The sequence below is a fragment of the Artibeus jamaicensis genome, unplaced genomic scaffold, assembly GCF_021234435.1.
Source record: "Artibeus jamaicensis isolate MK-2021 breed Jamaican fruit bat unplaced genomic scaffold, CSHL_Jam_final contig_851, whole genome shotgun sequence".
Lineage (NCBI taxonomy): Eukaryota > Metazoa > Chordata > Mammalia > Chiroptera > Phyllostomidae > Artibeus > Artibeus jamaicensis.
The window spans coordinates 5268787-5282339 of record NW_026521986.1 but is presented as its reverse complement, the minus strand read 5'-3'; the positions used below and the strand labels follow the sequence as shown (position 1 = coordinate 5282339).

Here is a 13553-nt window from a genome sequence, read left to right as displayed (position 1 = left end):
CTTTGAATAACAAGTGGCAAACTTCATATTTTCCTGACACCGCTTTTAACAGCTGTACTTTTTTGTTTACAACAGCTTTTGGAGCTGTTTGACAGTGAAGATCCCCGGGAACGTGACTACTTAAAAACAGTCTTACACAGAATTTATGGCAAGTTTCTTGGTCTTAGAGCATTTATCCGAAAACAGATTAACAATATTTTTCTAAGGTAAGTGGAAGGAGGGAGGAGAAGGAGAAGTAAAATTAGTGGTTTTATAGAAGTAATAAGTAAACCTCAAATATTTGAACACTGCTAGACTGACTTTATCCTCCCCTCCTCCCTCAAAGGTTTGTTTATGAAACAGAACACTTCAATGGCGTAGCTGAACTGCTGGAAATATTAGGAAGGTAAGCACATCTTTATCGAATCGCTAATCTCAGTGGAGTATCATTCTGTAAGTTAGGTTCAGGTGGTGCCGGGAAATGCTGACCTAGATCCCTTGCTGCACCCACGCCAGATGCTCTCACTTGTGCTCTGGCAAGTCTCCCCGTGGACTCGGAAACCCAGGCCCTCGTTCCCCTTGCCCCAGTTACGCATTGCTCATCCTACTGGGATGACAGGAAGAGCTAGCAGTTCATCCCTCGTTGTGCAGACGGCGCATCTGATTGCATTCAGGCCAGTTATCCCAAGACATCTTCCTCTTGTTAGTTTCCAGGCTACTTGTCCTCTGCCAAATCTTTTGAAAGCAAGTTTATAATAGATTGTGAACATTGCCATTTTCAAGGGAACCGAGTACCCAGGTGTAGTTCTTGAACAGCTGTTCCCTGGTGTATGGGAATGAATTGGAAAGAGACAGCTGTTGCAGGTTTCTACACACAAGGGAGACGAATGTAACTGAACAATGAGATTACTTAGTCTCTCCTCCTAATCGGAGGAGAAGAAGAAAGTGGAGTCGCATGGTTTTCTCTGCGCCTTCCCTAGGCTGGGCTCCAGGGTATTCTTGGTCTGAGCACAGATGTCGGGCATAGGAAGGAGTGATGTCTGGAAATGGAAAGGGTCATAAGTAGGCAAGGCGGGCAAATACTTGGAGAAGGAAAAGAGGGAGGAAGAGTAAAGAGTTGTTGATACAAAAGATGTGGGGACCGACTGTCCAACTAGGTTTAAGAGCACAGGAGCTTGTGTGGGGAGATCACAAGCAAATTGTCTGCTCTTCAATTTCCTTCCAACTTCAGTGTATTCTCTGAAGTAACTAAGAAATCCTGAAAGCCCCTGGGATGGGTTTTGGGTTGCTCTGGACCAATCACAAGGATTAAGATTTAACCTCATCTCAACAAGAACAGTTTGTCTTAGTTTAGCTTGTTGTGGTAACATTGCTAATTCATGTCTCTTTTCTTTTTCCTAGTATTATCAATGGCTTTGCTTTACCTCTTAAGGCAGAACACAAACAGTTTCTGGTGAAAGTGTTGATCCCTTTGCATACTGTCAGGAGCTTATCACTCTTCCACGCCCAGGTAGAATTTTGTGCAACTTACTTTTTTTGGAAGCAAAGTAAAGTTTGCAAACTCGATGTTTTCTTGATAGTGATATTTACTTAAGAATTTTTAATTTTTTTTTTTGCAGAATTTATTTATTTTTAGAGAGAGGGAAAGGGAAGGAGAAAGAGAGGGAAAGAAACACCAATGTGTGGTTGCCTCTCACATGCCCCCAACTGGGGACCTAGCTGGCAAACCAGGCATGTATCCTGACTGGGAATCGAACCAGCAACCCTTTGGTTTGCAGGTCAGCGCTCAATCCACTGAGCTATACCAGCCAGGGCTAATTTTTTAAAAAAGACTTGTTAAAGTTTAAAATACTCCTCAAAGAAAATAAAAATGTGTATATAAGTGTTTTTCAGTGCATAGGAAACTCATGGAAATATTTTTCAGGTAGAAGGAGGATTTATTTAGTCCTCTCATTTTTCAGAAGATTTAGATGACTTGCCCACTCACAAAATTATAGATTGAACATGCTGTAAATAACAATATACATGGGCTTTTCAGATTTAGATCTTTGGACACGGGCAGTCATTTCTGAATGTTCTCAAACATTTTGTTTCAATCTTATTTTGCATTAGTCTGTAAGTTGCCCTTGGCTTCCTCTTCTAGTTCATTCACAATTTTCTGACTTTCTACACCTAAACACAAATAAACAGATCAGTATTTTCACATCTTTTTATTTTTTACCCTCCATTACTTTAAGAAGCACCCCCTGACTTGTCCCCACTCTGATTTCCATTCTAACGCTGCCTTGCATGGTAAGCATGTCACAGAGGGGAGAGAAGTGATCTCGGGGCGTTGTAATGTCAGTGTTCGAAACCTCTGACTCTCCCCTCCCTGCAGAGGGAATGTCTTGAGTTTGCCTAAAAATCTAACACATTTTTCTGAGCAGTGTTCCTCTTTAAATGTGAAATTCTGTATTTCGAGGAAAAATTTGTCCATATGCTTCTCATTTAGAACACCCTCAAAATGTTGTTTCGCAAGAGTGTTTTTTTTTTTTGTCCAAGAATCTTTACCAGTCCTTTTAGAAATCTTGCCTCTAGTTTTTGAACAGGGTATCACATTTCATGATCATTTAAAGGAATTCTTATCTGGGTGAGTTTTATCAGATGTAAAACTCGTATTTCTCCAGGTTGTAACTGGCAGTAGAACATTTTATGTCTGAAACTGCTGCAGTTTGCGTGTGCCACGTCAGGCAGTCAGCAGGGGTTTGGGGAAGAACCTGCTCCTCACAGAGCACTCTTCGGGGGCCACAGTAAAACCCAGTACTGTTGACGTTAGCGAAGGGTGAAAGGAAGCCCCTGAGATGTAACTCAAACTGTATGTACAGGAGTTACTTTCAGAATGTACTTCATGTGCTGTTTCACCTCTGCTTTTCATTAGCTGGCTAGTTCATGCCCCAATATTCTTTTTTAAAAATCTTTCCTGGAACCTTATTAGTATCAGTCTTTTTATTTTGCTTTGTATATTGTCTATTTTTTAAATGAATTGGACATGAAATTACTAAAACCAGAATCTGGAAACTCTTTAGGAAATTTTACTAATCTGTCTTTTGTGCTCTTAGTATGTAGCATTTCCAATTTTGTCTTTCTTTTATGTGTCTCCAGCTGGCATATTGCATAGTACAGTTTCTGGAGAAAGATCCTTCACTCACAGAACCAGTAAGTATTTTTTTTCCATGTGTTTGAATTATGGATCACTTTTCATGGAGTTTATATGAAAAATTAAGTGTCATTTCTTTTTCTCCTTCTCATTTTAGGTTATTCGGGGGTTAATGAAATTTTGGCCCAAAACATGTAGTCAGAAAGAGGTAAGTGCTTATTTCAGTGTGTTAATAGCTTACTAAATACTTGGCTGAGTGCCAGGCATTGAGCTAATAAGCATGTATAAAATGCATTCACTCATTTAGTTCTCATGGTAGCTCTGTAAGGCAGAAGTATAAATATTCTCATTTCACTGGCTATGAAGTTGCTGCCTGGAGAAGTTAAGTAGCCTGCCGGAGCACGCTAAGTGGAGAGTCCAGCTCCCCGACTGGTGAACCCTGGACTTTTATCAGAGTGCTGCTCAGCCCCATGGAAGCCCAAGTCATGTGTCCAACTGTCTAGCTCTCTCGATGTCACCTTCCTAGTGGCCACTTTCATAGTGTGGAGGAGGTTTTGCTGTCGCTGTAGATAGATGCTAGAGCAACCTGCCTAAATACCCACTTCAAAGCATAGTGTAGGTGGGATTGTGCTATGTACAGTCGTAAACTGTATCACAGACCTCCAGTTTGAGCTGTTTACAGGCGGCCCCATAACCCTCTCCCCTGCAGTGGTCTGCACTTGGCTGAGACCTAACTGGGCACGTGCGTGTGAAGTTGTTGTGGGGGGTGGAGAGTGGGTCTCTCAGCTTGGAGGTGAGCCTAGCTGGGTACCAGGTCTGTACCCCCTCTTCTGAAAAGTTAGAAACCATGGGAAAATGCACCCCCCTGCAAAGGTCAGCTGTTAGTTTTACATTTTGGAAAAATTTTGAGAAATTTATGTATCTTGACAAATGGCAAGGGCCTACTAGACTTCGCTTTTAACAGAAACCCCCTCCTTTCCCAAATCAGTTTCAATTCTCCAAAACCGTACTTCATACAATTTCAGAGAATTAATCTAATTTTTAAATACCTGTTAGGTATTTAAAGTTAATTTACCTGTTAGGTAAAATTAAAAGCATACATTGCCGTCTATATGTATCCTACAATGTGAAGATTTTGTCATTTTAATATTTTAATTGCAAACTTAATTTTTTCTGAGGTATTTATTTTTCATGCCTAAATAGGTAACTGCTTTTTATTTCTCTGTCAGTTTTCCATTACATGTAAAACACTTGATTGTATTTATTATGAGGCTCCATTTTGTGATCTGAAAGCAGTTTCTTAAGGTCACGGGATTCATGTGCTTGGGAGTGAACAACTGTGTATGTGTGCATGTGCGTGTGTAAGTGTGGAGATTGGGTCAGTGTGTGCTAAGGGTAAAAAGGGCACCTTTGTCAGGGTGAATCTATCACTTGGAACTCCCCGACTCCGTTCTGTTACCCGGACTTCCGTGCACGCCACAGGACCGCGTGCAGGACCGCCACACCCATTGTTTAAGAATAGTGGGTGAGGGGAGCAGATAGCGGGGCCGATAGCAACAGAGAAGAGCCCCCCGGGGCCATCTGTTTCTCAGGACCCACTGCTTTGTCTCAGTGCCCTTGTTCTGTGTAGTTGGTGTAACATCGTATTTTCCCCCAAATAGTCTTTCCAACATTTTCCCCATAGAATGTAGAGGACTTGCTCTCAGCAAGTACCTTCTGGTGAATTCCTTGTGAATGAACATCTTCTAACAGGAGTTAATACCTGATTTGTTTATGTTTAGTCTCACGTGTAAATTTTGGTTAAAACAGTGTGAACTCCCCTTAATTCCCCTCATTGCTGTGGATTTGTTTAATGAAGTGCCTGACACTTTTTGTGTTTTGCATGTACTTACAGGTTATGTTCCTTGGGGAGCTGGAAGAAATATTGGATGTGATTGAACCTTCACAATTTGTTAAAATTCAAGAACCTTTGTTTAAACAAATTGCCAAGTGTGTATCTAGCCCCCATTTTCAGGTCAGTGGGAAGGAGGGCGTGAGCCAGAGTGGCCTATGCAACATGTATTGTTTTGGTAAAATTTTATTTGTACTGAAAAAATAGAATAGACCCTAGTTACCCATTGTTACTTATTTGCAGTTTTTTCACGTGATAATAATGTTTTCAATAGGCGCCTTTATCTCAAGGACCTGCTACACCCCGGCCACTGTGATGGTTCTTTCTGCTCAGTAACTTTAGTTCTCATGGCTGCCCTGCACGGAGACCAGCATGGTTTTTACAGATGTGAACACTGTGCTCAGAGTGGGAAGTAGTTTGTCTCGAGTAAAGTAGCTGAGAGAGGTGGACTGGTGGAGTTCCTATAGTGCGTACGAGAGAGTACTAAAGAAAGCTTATGGGAAAAGGACACTAGTATTTTATACTGTGCTAGATGCTTTACATACATTATTTCCAAACTTCAGATTATCTTATGATGCCTCCTCCCCACCCCATTTTGTAGATGAATAAAAACGAGGCTCAGAATAATTTGCTCAAGATCCCAAGTTAATAGGGAGTGGAGTCAGTAGGTAGTTTCTTGTCAGGACCTTCCTGTGGCACCACTCTGCCTCCTTGTGGCCACTCTGGGAGAATACAGGGCAGGTGACCCTGGGCAGCCCTTTTCTCAGCCCTGCCCTGGCTGCATAGCTGCAGTGGAGCCAGTGCAGGAGGGAAGTGGGTAATCTGGGGTGAAATCACAGCAGCTTTTATTTACCCTTTGCTATCTCAGCAAAGGTCCAAGTTGCAGAGTAGAGAATTGACTCTTTATGTACTGCCTGCCGGTGTGGAGAGCTTGTTCAGGTTGTAGTTGGCCGCACAGAGCCACACCGCAGACAGTAGACTGGATGCTGGGCTTGTTCCCTGCACTGCCATCATCCTGCATAGTTAGGGGCACTGGCTGTGCTCTGCACACGTCCTAGCGGGTCAGGTCAGCAGTCTTGTGACAATCTTGGGACTGTCCCACAAAGCTAAAAAATAACTAAAACCCCAAAGAGCAGAAACCATTATGTGAGCCATTGCATTCAGATGATCTAACACTTGTCTAGATTAAAAAAAATTCAGGATACTGTGTAGGCGTTTTGCATATTATACATGCTTGGGTGCTCAAACATGAAACATCTGGATTATTTAACTTATTTCTCAGTTTTTGTGAGCGTGTTTGGTGTAATGGAGGACAAGGAGCAGGAGTGTTTTAAAATGAATATCACCAGGGAGGATGAAGGGATTCTCAGAAACTCAGAAGACAGAGGGTCTTCGTCAGCAAGGGCTGTGTTAGTTGGACTAACTACTCTAACAGAACACCACATTGGGTGGCTTGTGACCAACAGAAAGCTGGAAGTCTGACATCCAGGTGGCGGCATGGTTAGGTGAGGGCCCTCTTCCGGGTCACAGGCTTGCTGTGTCCTCAGGTGGCAGAAGGGGCTGGGGAGCTCTCTGGGGCCTCTTCTGAAAGGCACTGAACCCATTCATGAAGGCTCCTTTCTAATGACTAAGTACCTTCTAAAGGCTCTGCCTACTAGGACCATCAGCTCTGGGGGTGGGGATCTTAACGTACAAGTTTTGAGGTGCCACAAATGTTTAGACCATAGCAGGTTCCCTAACAGAACACCACAGGCTGTGTTGCTTGAACAGCACAAGTCACTTCTCACAGTTCTGGAGGCTGGAAGTCTGGGGTCAGTGTGCCATCGCAGTTGGGCTGTGGGGAAGGCTGGCTTTCTGTGTTGCAGACACGCCTTCTCACTTGTCCTCACAAAGTCTTTCCTGGAGAGAGAGGTGTTCTGTCTCGTCTTGTAAGGTCACCAGGCTTGTCGGATTAGGGGCTTACACCTTCTGACCTCACTTAACCTTAATTACCTTCTATCTCCAAATACACTCACTGGGAGTTAGGGCTTCAACACAGGAGGTGGTGGGGATTGAGGACATGACATAGTTCAGTCCATAGCAGAAAGAAAAAAGAATTTTAAATTACTTGACAGAAGTAGAACTGAGAGCAAAAAAGAAGGGAAAGTAAAGAGGTTCTTCTTCCAGCAGACATTTATCTGGTGCTTCTCTGTGTAGCCAGATACCTATCACTTCTTACTGCAGGGGTGGCGTTGGGTCGGAAGGTTCCTGCCGAGAGACAGTGCCACCCTGTGTGTAGGAGGACAGTGGGTCCCAGGAAGGTAGTGGTTCTGTTCCAGTGTCAGATATGTTAACTTTTACCTTGTAGAAACAATGCCTTTCCTCTTTAAGGGGCTTTACTTGGATATTGTCGTTCTGTAGATGGTTTACATATTAACATATAGATGTACACAGATTAGAATACTTGTTAGCATTAAGTGGCTCGTTATTGGATGCAGGAAAAGCCTAGATTCCCTCCTTCTTTACCAGCATCCTCCATGGTCTCTTTAAAAATTCCTCCTTTGAGTTGTAAGTTTCAGAGCTGCCTCATCCTGTTCCTGTCCTCCCCTCCTTCCCTTGCTTCATGTTCTGCCCGTCTGAGACCCAAGTGCTGCATGGTCGTCGGGCACACTGTCCACACGGGTGCCTGTGCTCTCCCTTCCTGCGATTCCCTCAGCCTTGAATGCCCTTTCCTTTCATTCTTTGAAGTCCAGCTTAGAGGCCACCTCCTGTGCTGCCACCCTGCCGCTCCCCTCCCCCACGTCACCTGGGTGGTTCTTTCTGCCCTTCCTTCCAGCACTTTATTTCTGTATCTGATACGACATTTACCACAGTTCACACTGGACAGGCTCATAGATTCCTCCTTTCCCCACCGATACCTGAGCTCCGTAGGGATAGCAGAGTAATGAGGTTAAAAGCAAGGACTTTGGAGTCTGCCACTTGCTGGACATGTGGCCTTGAGCCTCAGTTTCCTTATTTGCAAAATATAATGGTACCTGCTCTGTGTGTTGATTGTGAGCATTAGGTAACATGTATGCGAAACGCTTTGCACAGTGCCTGGCATGCAGTGAGCGTGCAGTAGTGGCAGTTTTCTTTGTGCTCTCAGAGCCTGGTGCCTCTAGTCCCAGGACAGTTTGTGAACGAGGCTGAATAATGAGAATGGAAAGTCCCTAATTTCTTACAGACTGTTGTTGGGTGCATCTTGTGCCATTTTTACTAAATTAAAATTAATTTAAGATTAAATTTAATTTATTAAATTAAAACATAATTTCTTTAATTGAATGAAAAAAGCCACTCTTTTTTCTTTGTCTATATAACTACTCTTTTTAGAGCTTTTAGATTTTTTGGAGACTTTGGCTCATTATTCTTATTATTTTAGATTATTTTTTGAGGTGTCCGTGGAATTCATAGAGTCATTTGATAGTGCGGTAGTAAGAGAAAAGGGGCATGAGATAGCAGGCGGCCTGTGTTCACTGTTGTCCCCGAGTCTGGAAGCAGAGTGACTTTCTCCTGGCTAATGTGGTTCAAAGGAAGGGAGACGGAAACGAAGTCTGGAAAGAGTCCGGGCACATTACCGTTTACTAGTGACGCGACCTTGGCTGGGTTACCAATCTCTCTGAACCTCGGTGTCCCCCTCCACACAGTGAGCACAACAGTAACTGCCCTCGGGCTGGCGAAGGTGGGGCGTTCCCCCTGCAGTGCAGGCACAGCGCCCGCCATAGGGGGCGCTGCGCAATGGAGACTGCTCCGCAGCGACGGGCAGCTGGGTTTTTCTCAGCAACAATGGACTGAATGCCAGCCATGTGCTGGGGGGGGGGGGGTGACAGAGGTGAGCCAGGAAGGGGGTTACAGTGACGGGGAAACTGTGGCATAGGGAATAAAGGTGTCTGGAGCTTGGGAGCTGTGCATAAAACTGGAATCAGACGAAACGGGCAGGCAGTGTGATAGAATAGACACAGATAGGGGAACCGTCGTTTCCTTCCCCACACCGATGGACCACCTCGTAACTTCCTGAAATATTCTAAATCCACAAAAATGTAAAGTGTGATTAATACCTAATTTTACATTTGATTGAATGATATAAAAATAACCTTAAATACTTTGGTTTGGAGATTTATAATTTTATTTTATCTTTGTGCTTTTCTTTCTTAACATTTTTTTCTCCCTAAAGGTGGCGGAAAGGGCACTGTATTATTGGAATAATGAATACATCATGAGCTTGATAGAAGAAAACTCAAACGTCATCCTTCCCATCATGTTTTCCAGTCTTTATAGGATTTCAAAAGAACATTGGAATCCGTAGGTTTTCTCCTCCCTTTCTCCCCCTCTCCATTCTTTCCCTCCTTCCCTTCCCTTTCCTTCCTCCCTCCCTCGCTCTCTTCTTTTGGTCTTCTCTTCCTCCCTCCTTCTCTTTTGCATAATAAAATGTCTTCAGTGCTTGCTCTGTGCCAGATGCTGTGCTTGTTGCTAACAATAGATAGAATCCCTCCCTTTTCAAATTCACTGACTGGTTGGCAAGACCCACAAGTGAACGGATACTTCATAAGACAGTGTCTTGTGTGTGTTTTGTTAACACACCAGTCCACACGAGGGCTTCTGGCCTGTCTGTGAAGGCAGCAGACATGGGCATGCTCTGGAGTGAGAGGAGAGATTGGATGGTGGACAGTGATGGGTGGGGTGGGGGAAGCCATTTTATTTTTATTTTTTGAAAGATTTTATTTATTTTGAGAGAGAAGGGATGGGAGGGAGAAAGGAAGAGAAACATCAATGTGAACGATAAACATCAATCCGTTGCCTCTCACATGCTCCCCCACTGGGGATCAAACCCACAACCCAGGCATGTGCCCTGACCAGGAATCTGACTGGCAACCTTTCGGTTTGCTGGATGCCACCCAACCAGCTGAGCTACACTGGTCAGGGCTGGGGAAGCCCCTTTAGAGTGTGGATCCATCTGAGTTTGAGGCAGATCTAGCTGCGGGTTAAAGCACAAGGTGTTTTGGGGAGGTTGCTGGAAGGTAAGGCTGGAAAGGGGCGTGGGGCTCACATGAGCCTTCACCGAGCAGATGGTAAGGGAACACTGAAGAGTCGTGAGGAGGGATGTGATCTGAACTGATTTTCATTCTACCAAGATCCATTTCTTAAAAACCAACTCAGTCATTATATGTGTTTTCTAGGGAAGAAAAGTTTACAGTCTTCAAAGAGAACTTTAATGTCTAGTCCCATGAAAGTTAAAGCATTCTGTAATTGAATGGCTTTACATATTTCCCCGTGGAATAGAAAGAAAAGTTAATGCTGCATTAAAAATGAGCACACAGAATTTAGTATATTTGTCATTTGGCTTTAAAAGTTTTTCATACAACTGTAACACATTTTTCATTTTTCAGATTTGCCAAATTTTATTAAGAAAACATGTAAAAATTAAGAGCTGATAAACAATTAAGTCTCCTTATACAGATAGTCTCTTGAGAATCTAGAGAGGGGTTTTACCAGGGCTTGTAACCGCTCAGTGTGCCTCTCCACTCAGTACCGTGCTTAGGAAGTCATTCCCTTGACCAGAAGGGAGCATACGTTTTCCTTTAATAATGGGCAGTGGGCCCTGGCTGGTGTGGCTTAGGGGATTGAACGCGGGCTGAGAACCCAAGGGTCGCAGTTCGATTCCCACTCAGGGCACATGCTTGGGTTGCAAGCCAGGTCCCTAGTGTGGGGCACGTGAGAGGCAGCCACACATTATAGTTTCTCTCCCTCTCTTTCTCCTTCTCTTTCCCTCTCTCTAAAAATAAATAAATAAAATCTTTTTAAAAATGGGCAATGGGAAGAAGCAACACAGGAAGAAGATATTCTTATAAATGTTTTGGAGACAGCAAACCCATTATTTATTTAACATACGGCCTTTTACCAGTGCCTTTTCAGAGGCATTGGGAGCATGGTGTTGCAAAATGGAAGCACCATTGTGTCTTTTCGCAAAGGGCAGTGCTCTTTAGACTCTAGTCTGAAGCTGCCGAGCCCATTGTGGGAGAGCGTGCACGTTGCCCAAGAGCTTATTCTTCCACTTGGTACTGAGAAGGGCAGACCACTGTCTCAGCTATTTGGCTGTAGAGTGTTCCGTAGCTAATAGCAGCCATGACCAGCTTGCCAGTGGCCTTACCAGGCAATGTACTGGGGACTAAGCAGGTGTGAATGGACTGATGCAAGGCACAACTAGAAACATAACTCATATTAAACCGCCCAACTTAAAGGGGTTTAGTATCATACCTTTGAATATGAATAATACATATTACCTGTTTCCATGGGAACAGCTTTTGATTTTGATGAATTATGTATATTATCCCTTTAAAAATAAAATTCTATGCAAATTCCGGTCTGTAAGGTTAGTTCTACCACAGGTGCTCATTTTTAAGGGTGAAGTTGCTTTATATTATACTTGCCTTTTACTAAATGGAATTAACAACTGCCCACAGGCGAGTCTATTCTGGGTACCAATAATTAGAAGGGAAAAATTAGATCTTTTCTTTTTTCCTAATCCTGCCATCCCTCAGAAAGATACTTTATTTTGAACAGTGAAGAATGTAACTCTTGCTGTGGAACTGAACTGTAGGTCCTCCCTGGTTCCGACTAAAAAGGGGCAGAGATCGTGTGCGGGACCTGGAGCCCGGTCCCAGCTTGTGCGTCCCACACGTGAGACTAACCAGCCCGTCCCCTTTCTCTGCTTGCAGGGCTATCGTGGCGTTAGTCTACAACGTGCTGAAGGCGTTTATGGAAATGAACAGCACCATGTTTGATGAGCTGACAGCCACATACAAGTCAGATCGTCAGCGGTAACTTTTTAAAGCTTTTTTGTCAGCTATGCATAAAACTATCGAGTTCTTTCTTTGCTCTTTGCTAAAGTTGTTTGCTTGCACCAAAATCCTAAGCAGCACAATTTTATTTATTTGGGTTCATTTTTTAAAAAGATTTTATTTATTGTTTCAGAGAGAGAAAGGGAGGGAAACAGCAATGTGTGGTTGCCTCTCATGCGCCCCCTACTGGGGACCTGGCCTCCAACCCAGGCATGTGCCCTGACTGGGAATTGAACTGTGACTCTCTGTTTCGCAGGCCAGCGCTCAGTCCACTGAGCCACGTCAGCCAAGGCTCCATTTTTTTTATTTGTTCATTTTTGCATGCTCATTAGCTGTGTCGTTATTAGTGTACCACTGGGTGATGAACTGTCATTTTGAAAAAGGCTGCTTTCCTCCCTCCTTTTATAACATTTCTCTTCTGCCTCAGGGTTAAGAGCTTGACACACAGCTGGTATTTCAGGCCCACTTGAGGGGACCACCAGGTAGTTTGCCATCTGGATTCATTCCCATTCTGAACTTATTTGAAATACAGTTGGGCTGATCTTGTACTTCACTTTGGCAGCGGGAGGGATGAGGCACCATTTTGTTCAGCTCTTTGGCCCAGAACTTATTTTCTATTCTAGACCCAGCAAGTGCATGATAACTTAAAGGGCAGTGAAAAGAAGAGGGAGGGGAAGAGTCTGGTATTGTACGAACCTTGAAACGTTTAAGACCAGAAGGGGGCAAAAAGCAGTTTTACTCTTTATAATAAATGCTTATGGCTGAGTGAAGCCTTTCTTGATTTTAATTATATGATTCTTCAGTTTTGTTACTTATGGTCCATCTTTCCAAAAGATGTTGTCTTAGTCCATTCAGGCTGCTATAATAAGATACCACATGTGGGTGTTTTATGGTGGCTTATAGAAACCAGAAAGTCATTGCCCACAGTTCTGGAGACCGGAAGTCCAAGAGCAGGGTGCCGGCGTGGTGGGATGAGGGCTGCCTTTCTGGTTTGCACCTGGCACCATCTCACTGTGTCCTCACTTGGTGGAAGGGGTCAGGGGTTTCTGTGGGGCTTCCTGTAAGAACAGTAATCCCATTTACAAGGGGGTCCATCTTTATGGCCTAATCACGCCCCGGAAGGGCCTCACCTACTAATTTCATCACCTTTGGGAGTCAGGATTTCGGCATATGAATTTGGTGGGGGGGAGGGGGGAGCAGACACAAATGTTTAGACTGCAGCATGTATGCACTTGAAGAGATTGAGGAAAGTCTAGAGAGTTTGTTAGTAGTGGGGCTTCTGGGTTGTGGCTTGGATTGCACAGAAGCCAATGCCACTTTTTAAAACCACGGACCTCAGAAGGTCCCAGAGGTGTGCGATGGTTCACACCAGGACCCGTGGAATCTCTTGAGCAAAGCAGTCTGCGGTTCCCTTGCTTCTTTGCTTTGCCTGATTTTGAGGGTATTACTTGTATTTTAATGATAAAGAGAGCAAGGAGGGGAAAGGTTTGGTGGCAGGAGACAAAGGACCATCCCAGTCATTGAAGAAAAATGATCAGGATGTGATATATTGAAAAGCAACTTAATTATGGAATATGGCAGGTGTTTAACTATAGTCAGGAAAGGCTAAGATTTTTATACAGTAGTGGAGTAAATATCAGTTACAGGATATGTTGTCATGCTTGCAATTTAAAGAACTTTTAATATATTTACA

General features: G+C 43.7%; 1 protein-coding gene across 2 annotated transcripts in view; it reads left to right on the top strand.

The window, feature by feature from the left end:
• Positions 1-13553, top strand: part of PPP2R5E (protein phosphatase 2 regulatory subunit B'epsilon) — a 154526-nt gene that overhangs the window by 132277 nt on the left and 8696 nt on the right. For both annotated transcript variants that reach the window (XM_037126017.2, XM_037126016.2), the window contains exons 6-13: positions 76-206; positions 326-385; positions 1381-1489; positions 3121-3174; positions 3273-3323; positions 5010-5129; positions 9196-9323; positions 11738-11839. In XM_037126017.2, the coding sequence (XP_036981912.1) occupies positions 76-206; positions 326-385; positions 1381-1489; positions 3121-3174; positions 3273-3323; positions 5010-5129; positions 9196-9323; positions 11738-11839 (755 nt within the window). The remainder of the gene's footprint in view (positions 1-75; positions 207-325; positions 386-1380; positions 1490-3120; positions 3175-3272; positions 3324-5009; positions 5130-9195; positions 9324-11737; positions 11840-13553) is intronic.